General features: G+C 32.5%; 2 protein-coding genes across 3 annotated transcripts; both read left to right on the top strand.

The window, feature by feature from the left end:
* Positions 1 to 424: 424 nt before the first annotated feature.
* Positions 425 to 3,186, top strand: LOAG_06751 (hypothetical protein; the record flags this gene model as incomplete). The annotated part of the gene is made up of 2 exons (XM_003142287.1): positions 425 to 497; positions 2,921 to 3,186. The coding sequence occupies 2 exons, from the start codon at positions 425 to 427 to the stop codon at positions 3,184 to 3,186; spliced, it is 339 nt and encodes a 112-aa protein (XP_003142335.1).
* A 685-nt stretch (positions 3,187 to 3,871) lies between these two features.
* Positions 3,872 to 13,037, top strand: LOAG_06750. Of its 2 annotated transcripts, XM_003142286.2 has the most exons (16): positions 3,872 to 3,952; positions 4,419 to 4,513; positions 5,148 to 5,196; positions 5,786 to 5,886; positions 6,178 to 6,297; positions 6,593 to 6,743; positions 7,237 to 7,382; positions 7,625 to 7,756; positions 8,085 to 8,226; positions 8,718 to 8,896; positions 9,479 to 9,820; positions 10,237 to 10,351; positions 10,765 to 10,931; positions 11,086 to 11,766; positions 12,093 to 12,196; positions 12,568 to 13,037. In XM_003142286.2, exons 3-16 carry the CDS (start codon positions 5,163 to 5,165, stop codon positions 12,755 to 12,757), a joined length of 2,604 nt encoding a protein of 867 aa, XP_003142334.2. In that variant the 5' UTR covers positions 3,872 to 3,952; positions 4,419 to 4,513; positions 5,148 to 5,162; the 3' UTR covers positions 12,758 to 13,037. The 2 variants fall into 2 exon arrangements, with proteins under 2 accessions (XP_003142334.2, XP_020306037.1); XM_020447238.1 differs by lacking the exons at positions 3,872 to 3,952; positions 4,419 to 4,513 and adding an exon at positions 4,686 to 4,747.
* The last annotated feature ends 3,664 nt before the right edge of the window (positions 13,038 to 16,701 follow it).

Genomic DNA, 16,701 nt, shown 5'->3' with positions numbered 1-16,701 from the left:
ACTACTACTACTACTACTACTACTACTACTACTACTACTACTACTACTACTACTACTACTACTACTACCACTACTACTACTACTACTACTGCTACTACTACTACCACTACTACTATTACTGCTACTACTGCTACTATCACTACTACTATTACTGCTACTATTGCCACTACTACTGCTACTATATAGTGTAGGCAGTGACAACAGCGATAATATGAACAACAATAACGACCACATCAACATCAACGATTGGCAACAATTAGCAACAATAACAACAACAATAATAACAGCAACGACAATAATAGGAATAGCGACAACAATAACGACAACAATAACGACAATAATAAAACAATAATAATAACAATAATAACAACAACAATAACAAGAACACTAACAACAACAACAACAACAATCAACGAACAAAACGATGACACCGAAATGTACTCGAGAAAGGGAGGCACCGTTCGATTGCAAATGTGAACGGAGGATAACGCCAAAGGGTATAGCCGTTTAGCTCTCTGCAGTATATACAAACCACACACACAAACACACACATACACATACACACATACACAAACGTACACATACACACATACACACACATTCCATCAAAATTGATAAATTGATTCATTCAACGATTTTTTTTTTTGATAAATGTTGGGATAGTTTACTATTCAAAGTATATCTTGTATGTCAGTGTGTGTGTATATGTGTGTGTGTGTGTGTGTGTGTGTGTGTGTCAGTCATTCTCGAGAGCTGGATAGACATACTTTCTCGGCATTGCCATTGCTTTCTAAAAAGATCTCCTACTCAAGAGCGGAATGTATTGTGAAGTGTATCATGACAAGGACTAAGTACACAAAGAGAGAGAGAGAGAAAGGGATATTTTGGGAAAGATATATAAATATAAAATAGATCGATAAATAAATAAATAAATATGAGTAAATAAATATATTATATATGTTCAAAAATGACGACAAAAGAGTAAAGGAATAATACGAGGCTGCAATATAATGGAATTAGGTAAAATGAAAAAAAAAAAAAAAAAGAAGGGCGAAAGTATTGTCACCTTTGTCTTCTTCTATTGGGTATTTATTTTGATTTGGCCCATTTTACATTGTTGGCTAATTACATACATCCTTTTACAATGTAAAAAAGAAAAATTGAAAAAATAACCTTCCTGCTAATTCCATTTGAACCAAATAGTTAGCTAATTAATTAATGATGAATGAATGGGTTGGCTTTTTTTTTTCTTAGCATTGTATTGTATAATAATTGGTAAATAAGCGTGTAGCTAAGGTTAATTTTTTTTTTTTTTACAATCAAAAAAGAAAAAAAATACATTGGCGTTTAACCAAATCACGTTTAAATAGCTTTTAATCTGATAAATTTGGTTAGCTAGCATAATTGTCCTAGCGTGAAAATGATGTTAGATGGAGACGTACGGACGTGGAAAAACGCTTAGCAATAAAATTAGAGGAAGCCAAATGTTTACGTAAACCTAAACATTTAGCAAAAAATGAGAAAGAAATAAATACGAAAAGCTTAAATACATTAGGATAAGATATACTTTGGAGAATAAAACATTATTCTATATGGAATTAGAAATGAGTAATGCTTTTTTTTTTTTGAATGTGATTTAGTAATTAGTTAAAGGATTTTGAATGAATGAAACATCTTAATAATAATAATAATATTTGGTGTAAATTTAAGGAATTGAAAAAAAAAGAAACTATACTAAAAAGTCAGGCAATTGCGTGATATTTCGCACACGTGTCCAAGTATGTTCACGTAACTACATTATATTTCATATATTTGTTCAAGTATGAACAAACGTCCACGTAAACGTGATACTACACGTACGTATTCAAATATTTTCGCATAACTACGTGATACTTCACATACTTATTCAAGCACTGTTTTTCACGTAATTGTTTGACATTTCACATAGGTATTCGAGTATGTTCACGTAACATATCACGCATTTATCTTCCGTATACCTCTCATTAAATCCACGAAGTGATGAAATTTACATTCATTCGTTTCACTTTTTTTTGAATTGAGCAAATTATTTTCATCACAATTATACCTTAGCAACGCATTTTCATTATATTTCAAAAATCCGTATGAAATTAGCAAACATACCCTTGCAAATGAATTATTTATTGTACTGTTTTTTTCATAAAATATCGTCTAATATTCTATTCATCTCTCTCATATTACTACACTATTCATTTTAATGCTCTCAATTCCTCACTTATAATATCCCTTAATCTTATCAATCTTTATATTCTCTTTATAAACAATTATATTTCTCTTTATAAGAAAATATATTTCACTTAATTAGTTTTTATTCGAACACTGAAAATTTTATTGCTTGTTTACTAAATTTTTACTCTGACCGGCTGCATTAAATTGTGGTGTATGTTTTTATTTTCGATTTGACGAAGATAAATTTGTTAGGAAAGCGGGGGAGAAGAGGAAATGCGGGATTAGGAGGTTTTGAGATATCTGATGGAAAGGAGAGAAAGATGAATTGATTTAGGATAGATTCGAATCGTATCGAATTCCATTCAGTTTTCGTCGTAGAAAATCTTTTTTTTCAAATGCAAAAAGAAAAAAAAATTTTAGCTATATGTACACTTTGTATTCCCACATTATATGTTATATTTTTACAATACTACATGTTTACATTTTTCTTTCCATCTTACTGCAATTGAAATTTTTCCATAATACTATCATTTACAATTTGAAACATATTATTTGAATATCATTGAATTGATTTATATCGTTGAACATCAATAATAAAACTAATTACCGTATCGCTAATGATTATTTAGAGATGTTATATTGATGATCAATGATTTAGCGTAATTGCTGTTTTCATCTTCATGATATGGTTAAAAATTCAGTAAATTTGTAGATTTTGAAGTGAATAGTGGTCCAATGAATAATGGTCAAAAATGTGGACAGATAATAGCAAATCTGAGCAATAAGGAACGATTAGATGAAGAATGGTACTACTACTACTACCATTACTGCTGCGGGTGGTGGTACCATCAGACAATTTATGACACCAACTGGTTGTTGGAATTATTAAACGTGAAAGAAATTGTAGATTTGCTACATTCTATTACTCCTAACTATTGCTTCAATCACTATTACTATCACTACATTCTGAGTGCATGACGTCATTGTTTTTACAGTGATAAAAGAAAAAAAACAATTCGAAAGCTTTGCTTTTGATAAACTTTTTGCAAGGAAGTTTTTTTTTTCTTTTCCTATTTTTTGACTTTTTTTTCGATAATTTACATCCGGTGATTGAAATATTAGTGCTGGAATGTCCATGAAATTTTTTGCGGGTTTACAAGATTTCTTGGGTTTACACGACACGTCATCATCAAGCAGTGAACAACAGCAACACGAGGAACAACAGCTAGCATCATCTACTTCAACAGCAGCAATAACATCAGCATCAGTAGTAGTAGCAGCAGCAACAACAAGTTCTTCATTATTATCATCACCTTCAGCATCGTCGGTCAATTTGAGCCCTAGTGAAAACGAAGGAAATTCATTTAAATATATTTCTGATATTAGTAATAGCTGTAACGCTGTTCAGCAAAAACAGCAAGAATTACTTCTCCAAAAAATAACACTGGACGATTCGAAAGGTTAGTGTTGCATGTGATAGAAAGAAAATTAATTATTTGCTGGAGTATACAAATAGCAATAAGCATCAAGAAAAAATATTTATTACAACTTCTTATCAGTTGCACTTTTCCACTTAGCATTTATTTGTTTTATGGAAACATTTACTACCTTTAACGAAACATATTCTTTTCAGAAATCACAAATGAAGATGAAAAGATACAGCGTTGCTCCCATAGGCGAAATGTTCATTTTCCGGACGTTATTGTAACTGATTTCTACGATGCACCTGCAAATATTTTCACTAGTAAGAGTTGATGAAATTAGCTTGAAGAATTAGTAGTTCAAATGGATTTTTCTGATTAATGATTTGTCAGTTTGATCTGAAGTTCTCTTCGAAAAATTCATTGGGGAAATATGAAGTCGCGTTCATTAATGGAAGAGAAACGATTGCGTGATCCGAATAGAGTCAAGCTTCTCCGCAGCTCATTGTAGTTCTTTCCCATTTTCATCGATTTCAAGCTATTATTTTGTATTCGATCATTTCCAAGTATATCATAGCTATGTTGTTCACAACTTGTCCGTCGTTTTTCATATTTTTCAGAAGTGACAAACCGTAGGTTTATCGAAAATTTTGTAATTTTAATTACTTTAATTAATTTATCGACTTGACAGTAATTGTTAAAGTTGATAAGTTAGACGTAATTCTTTCTATAAAGATACAAAATTTCGACGAATTTATTATGCCTTCGTTATCTTTATCATATTTTCAGATACAAATGACACCAGTGCCATCAGTATTTCCTACCTGAATGCTTGTAAACGTCTGCGAGTCGATCCAATTCAAGCTGTGCAAGATCAAATAGCCGTATATTTTTCCATCTTCTTTCAATTTGCTTTGAAAAGGAAAAACATTAGAGTTTCAGATGTAGTAATGGTTCTCACCATCAATTCCATCTATTTCACCAAACGGTTTTTGCAACACGTTTGATGAGGATGATGACACTTACGATGCAAAGCTTGTCTCATCTCCCATTTTATTATGCATAATATGCCTCATAAAGACTTCAAATCTACATGAGAAAGGATATTTGACGATGAAGTGAGAACTATTAATTAAAGAAATGTAGTGGGATCTATCAGATGGAACCAAATTAATTCTTAGTTGGATAATTCATTAAGGTTGGAAGATACCAATGGCTAGGAACTGCAGGGATAATTCCCGAAAGCTTTAAATAAGTTACCGAAATAAAAAAATATGTTGATCAGCTACTCCTGGCTCTCTGATGCAGAGAATTCAGTGAAGTAGTCTAGGGGTTGATGTAATAGGTTTGTTCAGAAAGGCCAGCGTAAAGTTATCCTGCGTTCGGTTTTTGGTTATGCGAGTAGAGTGTTGCGATGACTTTTGGATGTTTGTCAAAGGTAGTTTTATCCGAGAATCATGGGGATAAAGTATTGACTCTTGAATTCATTGATTGTTGATTCTGAAAAAGCTATTTCAGTGTTTTCATCAAGTGATGGGTGTACGCCAAGAATGTCTCTCCTTAAAAGGTTTTTTTTTTTCTTGCGATCCTTGAATTTGATTTTTTTTTCATAAACTCTGGTGTTAAATGTTCTGGAGCTGTAAAATGAAGGTTTCTTTTCATTGTTTAAGAAATTTTGTGATGAAGTTTCGATTATTTTTCGTTTAAAAACCAGGCATTACGAAAGATACATGGTTAATGAATCAGTGATAGAGTTTCCCATGTCAGACAGGTCTCAACTGAAGGGTCAGACTCACAAGCAGGATGGGCTCGCTGGCCTCCCTTCTTTCCTAGGCCTTAAAATTAGGCAGCTGGAGCTCGCTTAGTCCCTTTAAGGGAGAAATATACTCTAACATTTAAGAGAAGGGTACTCTAACGAAACCTCTGTCTTAAGGACTTCCCTGTCATCTTCCTAGCCTGCTAAGCCCTCACAGGTAAATTTTAGGAGCAAAGACTGGAATCAGTTTTGTGCATGCGATGCCTCACCTAAAAAATCTGTGCAGGATGGAAGAATACACCCACATCTGTAGCGTTTGCAGCAGGCATGGGTAGATTCCTTCCCAAATCTTCTCTTTAAAGTTTAGCTTTGATGATGACATTAAAAAAAATAAGTTTAGGTCATCGTTTATCTTCTACTGACGTGGAATGTTTGGAAGAAATTTTCAATAAAGTTCAGTTTGATATGCTTGATTTCGAATACACCTTTCTAGATGACGATGTAAGTTGTTTAGATTTATTTGTACTTAGCAAATTTGTACCATAAGATAAGGCTTAGTGTCCAATTAGCACCTCAATACCGTGATGGGAGTGGAGAACTTGTACCGACGTAAGGAGTTTGTAGCCTTTTTTCCAAGTAAACTGAAGTATCGAATGTATTATTCCACTATTTTTGTAATGTTCGATTTTAAGTTCATGAACCTAAGTTTGCGGAACCTTTTTCCAGCTTATAGTGGAGTTCTGAAAATGATTTCTCAATCTCTTTATGTGATACCTGATACATTTGTTTCAGAGTGCCGTCTGCCTTGGAGAGATGCTTGAATTTTATGATTCTGCAGTGAAATTAAATTTGTCCTTTAATAAGCAAATCAATTTGCGGGGTTGGCAAGCCATATGTAAGGCTGTAAGGGATGTAAGTTCTGGTCTTTACGTCCTAAAACAAAATTGATTTCATGGTTTCGCGAAACTGTTCGCTAATTTCTGACTACGTTGTTTGTTTGGAAATGATACTGTAGTGGTTCTAAGCCTTTATTTTACGTGTGGTGTGAGAAATTTTTATCTGAATTGTTTTAGTTTACCCAAACATTTCAGCTAAAAATTTTCCATAGATTGAAAACATGTTTCCTTCAGATCTTTGGTTAATTCGATACTTTCCACACTTTTTTGCAGTAATAATTCTGGATCATCTTTTATGTCCTTTTTTTAAGGCACCTTCTATGCAGTATTTGAATTTGCGCTACACGTCCTTATCTGATCGTGCTGTACCGGTGTTGGCACGAGCTTTACGTTCCCAATCGTCGTTAACTGTTCTTCATTTGGAAAATGTGTCTCTTTCGGGGCGAAACTTGATTTTAATCGGTTCGTACGATAATGTTTCCATCAGAATGAAAGTTTATGAAATTTATAACAATGAAAGTTCGGTAATGTTTCGAGAATTATAATTACGAGAAAAGCAAAATGAGAGTTCCTTAACTGCAGAAGAATTTTAATTACTGCATTCGACAAAATAATAAGAGAATGCCCCTTTCATTTGTGCTCTTTCTGAGGAGCGAGCAGAAATTGTAAACTTTTTTTAATCCGTCAAAGATTTTATCCAATGAACTGAAATTCTTTAAATGACATTTGTACTAAGAAGGTAAGGCAGCTCATTACTACTAGTAATAGTTAACCGCGAAGAGTAACGTAACGTGATTACCCTTAAATAGTGTAGATACTCTTTCCCTTATGTCACATGAGAAATTAAAGAAGAACTTTCTTATCATGAGAAGTTTTCATGCTAATGCTAGCTGGTTTGAAACACTACTCGTACTGAATACAATATAACCTCAATGCGTGCATAATTTTGTTGCAGGATGCGCACTGAAGGGAAATACGATATTGCGAGAGCTTTATTTAGGTGAAAATAACCTACAGCCTGCAGATGGTGCTCATATTTATCAAATTATCATCACTAGTGTATCAATTCAACTGCTTGATTTACGAAATAATCAATTACAGGTTTGTATTTCTTTGCAAGTTTTAAATGAATGAGATGAAATCTCTTACTTCTTTTATTGGTAATAGGTGAAAAGTACGTTGTTTGATTTCTCTGCAGAAAATCTTAAAATATTGGCAATGACAATAAAAACTGGAAGAGCTGTATGGTTCGTAACTTAATGTATTGCTATGGTTAATCCCTGTACTTTGGAAATAGCCAATTTTAACATAGCGAGTTGTGAAACAATCTGATACGGATTTAGGATGGTGGTTTACGCCATATTTGTGACGCACTGAGGCACCGTGATACAGCTAAAAATAGTGCATTATCAGCATTAGTACTATGGAATAATAGATTAACAAATAGTGGAATGGAAGCATTGGCGCAAGCACTGGTCAGTTTTTGGTTAAACTATTTATTTTCTAATTTCAGCAATATCAGTTTGCTCTCTTTTTTTAATGGGTAATCTCTCGCTGATGGAGCTTTTGTTATTCTTTTATCGAAGATAATTTAATAGATCTGTCAAACTGTTTTGTGTAAATTTTGGAGTGAAGAGCAAAAGCTTATAATGTTATTTAATAAATGCTAGCTGACATTATTTATATGCAAACTTGCTTAAACGCAAATATTAATGTTCAAAATGCTTGCGTTGCATCAAATGTAGTTCTTGGGTCAAAAGTTTCTCGGAGAGCAGGTCAATATACCGAAATTGTAAATTGCAGATGGAAAATACTAAATTGGAGACGTTGAATATTGGTAATAACAGTCTATTACTGGAAGGTATTGTTAAGCTGAAGCCAGCGTTGCAACAGAATTGTAGTTTGCAGAGACTTGGCTTACAGGCGACAAATCTTGATTGTCAAAGTATGTCCACTCCGTTCATCTACCAAAACTTTAGGAGACTTTTACAAGTAAATTCGAATTTTCTCGATGCTTATTTTTAGTGAATTTTTTGTTACTGATACTATTTTTTCAACGCAGCAAATCTTTTGGCAGCTGTATGATGATTGATTGCTGGTTGTAGTTATATGTAAGCTGTTTCAATTGGCAAAGAATATTAAAAGAAGCTATCAAATACTTTCTTTTAATGGGTCGTACTGCTTGGTTTCAACTAGAAATCTTTTCCAGTAACTAGAAGATTATGCCATGCTTGTATATAATTTTGCCAAAAAACTTGATTATTAAAAGTTCTATCTGATTTTTAGTTTCATTCAGGTTTCCTTGAAGATTTAATATTAAAAGAGGAAATAAATATGGTAGAAACCTCATTTGTGAATATGTTGGATTACTTTATTGGCCTGTTTGTATTTTCTGGTCCATTAAAAATCAAAGTGATTGTGAAATTATTTGTTTAGGTGCAATTGTGTTAGCAGAGTGTTTAGCGGATAACAAAGTGATGATAAGACTAGATTTACGAGATAACCCACATATTGGATCGGCTGGTCTGTTGGCACTTCACCTTGCAATGAAAATGAATACTTCACTAACAGTTCTGAATTTGGATATATCGGTTGCCCAGTCCAGTAGCTTAAAGGTTTTGCGTTTTCCTATTTCAACAGTATTTTTTTTTCAGCACTGTTGAACTGTTCATTTTATGCAAAACATACTCTTATAGAATTCTTACTGCGAAATTAATTATTAGTCATCTCAATCCGCATGAGCGGAATGCCTTAAACTTGGATCAAATTATTTAACTTGTCATCCTTAGATTTGAATCCTTATTAATATAGGATACATGTGATCAGTATGATAATTTCCCTGAGGTTATAGGATTCGTTAGGCTTGGCCAACCATGTACTAGTTGTGTTTTGCTTAATGGCATGATTAGTGGCTATGAATTGACCTTTTAAATTTACTTAACACTATGAAGAATAGAAGAATTATACTACTTTACGCCTCGGTTGGTTTGCACGTTCGTTCTAAGTGGTCGACATAGGCGTTTCTAGTTAGTTTGCTTTTGCCAATACGTGATGTAAAGCATATTATGAGGTCTTCAGATTGGATTTTGCTAGAATTGGTTTGGGTAAATATCTTTTACTTTGCTTTGATGAAGTATCAATAACAACTGTTTGCTTTCCTTTCTTTGTATTTGAATATGAGATTGCTAATTCTTCAGGTTAAAGAATACCAGGAACAGTTTGAAGTTTACTATGATGAAATCAAAATGTTTTGTGAGCGAAATAAGGAAATTGCACTTAAAAAACTTTCGGTTCTTACAACCACCGAAGATGGCACCGTTGCCACGGATGTGACACACAATGAGGAGTATGCGGAGGTGAAGAAGGACAAAAAGAAAGAGGATGAAGAAAAGGAACAGAAAGCGGAAATAGTGAAGAATCGGCAAATTGATAATTTGGAAGTTGCTCAACGAAAAGTAACCACCAAATCAAATAATGCGGTTTGGTTGCTGGGTCGATCTTCATCTTTAACATGCACTGAGACCATCGATGATATCTCGGTAAGTGAGTATTCTTTCTTTCCAACTTTTTTTCCTTCAGCGGTACCCTATGCTAAACATTTTGCTTGGTGGGTTTTTAATTATATGTAGTTCTATCGCCATTTCGGTAGTTCGTTGATGAATCGCGGCGAATGAACTTGTATAAAACAACTGGAAGTTTTTCTTTTTTAATTTAATAATATTTGTCTAGATGTAACAGAAAAGCTAAAATGGTCACAAATAAGATGAACGTATTTAAGTGAGCATTTATATTCGCCACAGTCAATGCTTACATTGCTTTGATTAGTGACCATCGATCGTGACGTTCCATTGTTCACTTCAATCAGTTTACTAATTTGGTGTACAAAAAAAAGGAAAAAAATGAATTTCTGCGAAAGTCCATCATTTAACTGTTGTTCATTTCTTTACCAATTTAGGAACGCGTTGCACAGATGACTCATCATTCATTAGCATTGATTGAGCAAATTCCGGACAGTGTCACTACTATCAAGAAACAATCAAATGAAAGCCATCCTGTATTGTTCACCAAAAGTATGGTTCTATTGTTTTTTAATGCATTGGAAAAAGTTCGTTTCACTCCAACCACTAGAAATGCGTATTTATATCCAATACAATCTGTCTCAGTTGTTGGATAGTGGCAGTGATAGAGCCATTCATAAATTCATTTGAACTGGTTCATAACACAAGATTTCAAATTATTTTAAAGGAAATGAATCCTTTGTTGATGTACTGGTTGGATCTGATCTTCTCTGTCAGTAGATAGCTGCTTTTTTCGATCTTTCTGATAAAATATGAATCATCTTATCATGCCCTCTCGCCATGCATTTAGATGATGGCAGTATTCCGGTTGAATTTTACAGGAGTTTGTCGAAAGATTAAGCAGTTTTCAAAGTCGACGAGAACCAAAAAAAATTCTCATTGCCGAAAATAAATTCTGAATTCAGGCGAGCTGTCTAAATGTCCATCTCTTCCTTCAATCACATCCGGCGATCATCCTGAAACTGAAGTTAGCCCACCGGTGAAAAAAATCTCACGGCGCTTTACAGTTTCGACGTCAAGTTTAAATGAGACAAATCCACGAGATGTTGCCCGAGCAAAGTCACGATTTAAGGTACGTTAACTTGCATGAGTGGTTGGACCATCGGTATTACCGATGGAGCCATGTTAGGCTTTGACTATCGTATATGAAGTCACTTTGAATTTGGGCAAATAATTTTCGTCCCTTTTTTTAATGGAATTTCTGTTCATTTCATCGACATTTTTAGGTCGAACAGGTAGGCCCATCGATTCAAAAAACAGCAAAAGCTAAATCAGATGATTGCATTTCACTACATCGATCACTCAGTGAAAGTTCTGCGGTTGATATACAAGGATCTGAATTTTTGACTACGGAAGGTACAACTTCAGAAGTCGAAAATTTAACAACTGAACGACCAGAAAAGTCAAAAAATACAGAATTTCTTGGTATTAATGAATTATCAGGAAGCTTTGGATCTCGAAACGGTGAGAAAGGCGTGAAGTGTGCATTACCTCAAGAAAAAGGTGGAAGCTGTGATACGAGAAATGCAATGAATTCCCACGAAGGAATGGTAGTTCAGAAACACCTAATCGAGGAAAGCATTCAATCTGATTCTGTGCAATTCACTGCCGTCGTTACCTTACAACATGGCCCAGATACACCACCAACACAGGATTATTTTGGGGATGCTACGTTTGCGGTTAAATTCACGGATAATATTGCTCCAAAGTTTGATGTTGAAAAATGCTCTGCTTATGAAGAAGGTGTTATGGAACAATCACGGCAAAAAGTAAAGAATCATGAAAACAGCATAACGATGAAATCTGAGACGGTTTTTTCCAGTTGCTCTTCAATGACAAATGATTCGGCAGAAACTAGTGTGGTAAAAGAAGTGGTTCGAGATCTGGTCAATTACATTGTTTATGAGGTAAACAGTGTTGTTTTTTAAAAATTTACCCTAATGAGAACATCATTCCTTTTTCTTTTTTTTTTTGAATTCTCGGAAATAATCGACGAGGTGAGTGGACGTAAGAATCTGATGACTAACATTTTGGTCATTTTTGGAAATGTTTTTCGATGTGATACAGTAAGGATAGTGGTTCTGATGCTAACATTAATGCTATAGTCTGTTTATCATCAAATTAGAATTCTCTAACTCACTACTTCCTTTTGTCTTTTGCTTCATAATTATACGAAATTTATTTACATATTTGCCTATAATGTGAGAGCACAGCTTCAGTTGTATTGTTTTAGACAAGTAACTACGATTTAGTTCACTTTCGGAAGATTTCATTTGGAACCACAAACGCCAACAACGAAAGCTCACCGGTAGTTCATTCGCTCTCATCCGTTCCCAGGTAACTTAGACATATTTAATGCGAATTTAATCCTGCACAGCTTACTTTTAGTTACATTCTGACTTCTTATTAAACCTATGTCACTGATATCACTTAATTCTCTCCCTTCAGATATGAAATAGATGATGACCTTAAAAAAATGGCGATGCTTAATATTAACGCATGTTTCGAGTTTTCGGGTGGGTTTCCCTGACACGTTGATAGTGTGAAGGTTTCCTGACGCGTTGATAGTGTGAAATCATTTGAACTATTAAGTGCTCCATCACTGAGATACAGTGTTTATTACTCCAAATTTGTCATTCTTCATTGGTTTGGGTATCTTCCACTTTGGAATTCATTTTTCAAGGACTGATTTTCTTGTAAATTTATAGATGCTCATCAAACTTCACACTGAATCCGTCACATGATACAGAAACGGACGAAGATGTTATACGTAGTGTAGTACGAAGCCTAGTACGAGATATATTACTGCAAGAAAAAGAATTGCTAAGGCGAAGTTTAAGGAAGAAACGACGATATCTTGTTACGATGCCTAAAATGGATCGTAGATTGAGTAGTTGATCACCAGTTTATTTAGCATAATAGGGATGCCTCCTTTGTAAGTCTTGTAAATAATGGAAAGTATTCCATCTAACAGTGATCTAATAAGAATATGAAAATTCTGTTTTTGCTGCGGCCTTTTAATGTTATTTTGATTAGGTCTGTTTTCTGATTTGGAATTTTCAATTTAAATTCGGTTGTTGTAATTTTAAAATGTGAATTCTATTTTTACAACAAGCCTTGTCTTTTTGTATGTCTTTCGGGCATACCATTTATATAAAAATATATGTGTATCTAACTGACTTCAGAGTTAATATTATTATCTAGAAATCGTTCCCTTTTGTCGCAATACTTTTCAAAGATGATTGGAATAACTTTAGCAATATCACATTAAGAAAAAAGTGATTTAGTTTGAGATGTCAGATATCATTTTGTGATTTCCAGTTTTCTAGGTATTATTTTATGTGGCAACGTAATTTTGATGTTACAATTTTAACTTCCTTGAAATTTATTGGTAAGGTACTTCAAATGAAGCAACATAATAAAAGAAAAAGAGAAACTGTTGGATAACTGAAAATAAGGGCCGATAACACATGAATCCTCGCTTAGACTTTTATCATTATTAATAATTTTGCATAAGAACTAACATAGATTTCTAGAAAAACTCAGCTATATATACTTTTAAGCAATTCCTTTTTTTTTCTAGTCTCGTGATATATTCAGTCAGTAATTTGTTATTACCACCTCACTTCTCCCTTTCTACCACTTTCCCCGTATCCCATCATTTCGAGAAATTATTCCAATCTCATTTACGTCAAGAACATTCAACTCTCTTCTTTCCGTATTTGAAAATGAGTTCTTTTCGTCGTATTTTTTTCATTTTTTTTTCTATTCGTTCTTTTAATTACACTTTGTTTTCCAGATGTGGAAGGATCACCTCATACTGGTTTTTTATTATGCTTGTTCATAATTCATTTATATTCATTCGTTTGTATGGTAGGAATAAATCGTACTTGTACATGAAAATAATCTTATACATACACGTAATGCAAACCTTAATCATCGTAATTAGCTGAGTTCTCCCCAATATTCTTTGGATTTTACCAAACTTCAGTGAATAGATTAGTAGAATCGTACTGTATGAAAACCCTGAATCGATGTAGTAGAAATTGCTAGAAGTATTAATTGGAAACCTGTCCCTTGATCTATCATTGTTAAGTCTCATTCTATTATCTGATATCTAAAATTATCTCTTATCATAACAGTCAAATGAAATAATTCGAAATTTCAACAATCCATTGGCAAAGTTATTTTATTACAGTTTTTCTTTTCTTTTTTTTACAAATATTACAGGTATCGTTGTAAATGGAAAAATATATGTGAGAAAGTTTTTCGAATTACTGGAATTTACGGTAATTTTAATGAGATATTTGTAGTTATTTGTCTCCTTCTTTTCTTTTTTGGTAGTATTTAATTCTTGTCTGCTTTAGTTTGTAGCCTAATTATGATTATGGCCTATCTGGACAAATTGTACATATCATAATTTTAGCTTTTTTTTTACTTTTCATTATATCATACCCAATATACATTCTTATTTTTATACCTTTAATCTTTTCATGATTAGAAGCATCACACATTCTATCAGAATGTATTTGTTCAAATTTTGACAAACCTCATTTTCATGATTATCGGATATTTCAGCCGAAAATTATGATACATTACATTTTATGCTTGTAGTTGCTTAATTTACACGAAGTTTTAAGTTTTAAATTTTTTTTTGCAATTCAGATATATTCAGATAATGTTTAACTTATTAACTCATTTTAAGCATATATTCAGTAATTGACCAATATCGATTTATTAGACGGAAGACTATCCGCATATACATTGAACACTTCTGTTTATTCGTTTTTTTAAATTCTAAAATCCCTTCATTAGATGTGTGTAAAAAGCATAAGGTTGTAATTAAGTAAATTTTTAGTTTATGCTTATTGTGTTTATTTTTCATTTTTTTATGCAAGTGGTTTTCAGGTTCCAATTTGAATTTCAGGAATTAAAAACTAACCAGAAATCTTTCGCATGGAAAATATCCACGTATTATATTTATATCCTGTTAAATTTCAAATTTCATCGATCACAAGTGATGGTACCTTTGATAATTGTTCATTTTAACATGGTAATACATGAACATTTCAATGATTTCATTGTCTTAAACATACTCTTTGTCATATTCATTTAGATTATTATATTAATTTGGCTTACAGATAAAAATTTGAAATTGATCAAAATTAGAATTGAATGAAAATTTTACTATTCTTTGATAACTAATTTTCAATAATTTAGAAATTGATAACAAATCAGAGAAATAACGATCTAGTTTGTAAATGAGAATGAAATTGTTTTGTTTTGTTTTTTAATTTCCAATAATTTTTAATTTAGATTTACAATACAGTCATTGTATCAATTTTCACTTCTTTATTGGTATATACTATTTTAATTGTTTGTTTATTGATTTTTTTTCTCTTCCGATTATATTTGTTAGAAATTTTCCTCAATGCTTTCCCGAAAATTTCTTTTTCTTCATAAGTTTGGGTTGAAAAAAAAGGGAAAAAAACGAGCATTCATAATTTCTGGTAGATTTTTGTCCTTTTCTTTTTTTTGAATAATTTAAATTTTAAGGTTGTCTATCCTAACTTAATATATTAGCCAATTAATTATATTTAAAATGAATGAAAATAATTTACAAGAAAGAAAATATCGTTTTAGGTTTTAGTGCAAACATTAAATTGATTAAATGATGCACAATGTAATCAGTAACCGACTAGGTTATCCGGAAAATTCTTTTCTGTGAAATGTAATCTGTTTATAAACCGGAAGTTTTAAAAGAAAAAGAATCTTTGGAGGGACAAATTATCGCTACAATTCAAATGGATTAAGATGCTAAAATGTGAGATTTAACAATTCTCGTTTCTCTTCGCCAGTATTATTCTTCCATGGGATATTTTTTCCTTAAGAAGATAGAACGAGTTTTAATATCCGGAAAATTTCATGAACAAAATACTTTTGCTTTGGCCAATTTACGGATTTCTTCCATAACTATCCGAAATTTTAACGACCGAAGTGCCGATTATGTTAGTTAACTCGAAGCATGATCGACAAATCGAAATGATGGATCGTTATTCCGGATCAACTTTAGTTGTTCTAAATGATTTTTTTGCTAATTTCCGAATCATTCGAAGTGAAGGACTACTTCTAATAATTAACACCCCTAATTAATGATAGTTTCCATATGCAAATATCGTTATTAACATATGGGAAAGTTGTGATGCAGAAGATTAAAAAGGCGCAAATAAATAAATGAACCAATCCGACAATATTTTTGAACTGATAAAAAGAAATGTTAATTCATTGCTTGGAAAAAGTTTCTGTCATTCATGGAATTTTTTTTATTTTTAAATATTTAAGTCTTTCTTCTTCTCGAATTTAATTTTATCAATTCCAATCAATTCTGATTAAAATTATTCCTTTTCATTTCATTCACATATTTCACAGATATTCCAGTAATTTCTCATACAATCTATATAAATGAATTAATATTTGACATGTTTATTGTCAGTACTGCGGTAATGCCAGCATTACGGTAATGTGGTAATTTCATAGCCAGTAGCATGCTAATACTTTGTGATATGATTTTTTTTTCCACATTAAAGAATTAATAATGATAAAGTATAGGAAGAAGGAAGAGATTTAGTAGAGTGAAAGGTATATTCTATACATTTTGAAGAGAAACCGGAATCGGAACAGGATATTTTATATCCTGTTAACGATAACTTTCAACTTGTATATAGACAGACATACAAACATACTCCGAACTTTTTATCCATTTTTTCATCTTCATTTATAAAACTTGAGCAAATAGAGAGAGAGAGAGAGAAAGAGAGAGAGAGAGAGAGGTAGTAATTGTT

The sequence above is a fragment of the Loa loa genome (assembly GCF_000183805.2).
Source record: "Loa loa unplaced genomic scaffold supercont3.106, whole genome shotgun sequence".
Taxonomy (NCBI): domain Eukaryota; kingdom Metazoa; phylum Nematoda; class Chromadorea; order Rhabditida; family Onchocercidae; genus Loa; species Loa loa.
Note: the sequence above shows the minus strand (reverse complement) of the source record. Positions and strands in the feature narration are given on the sequence as shown.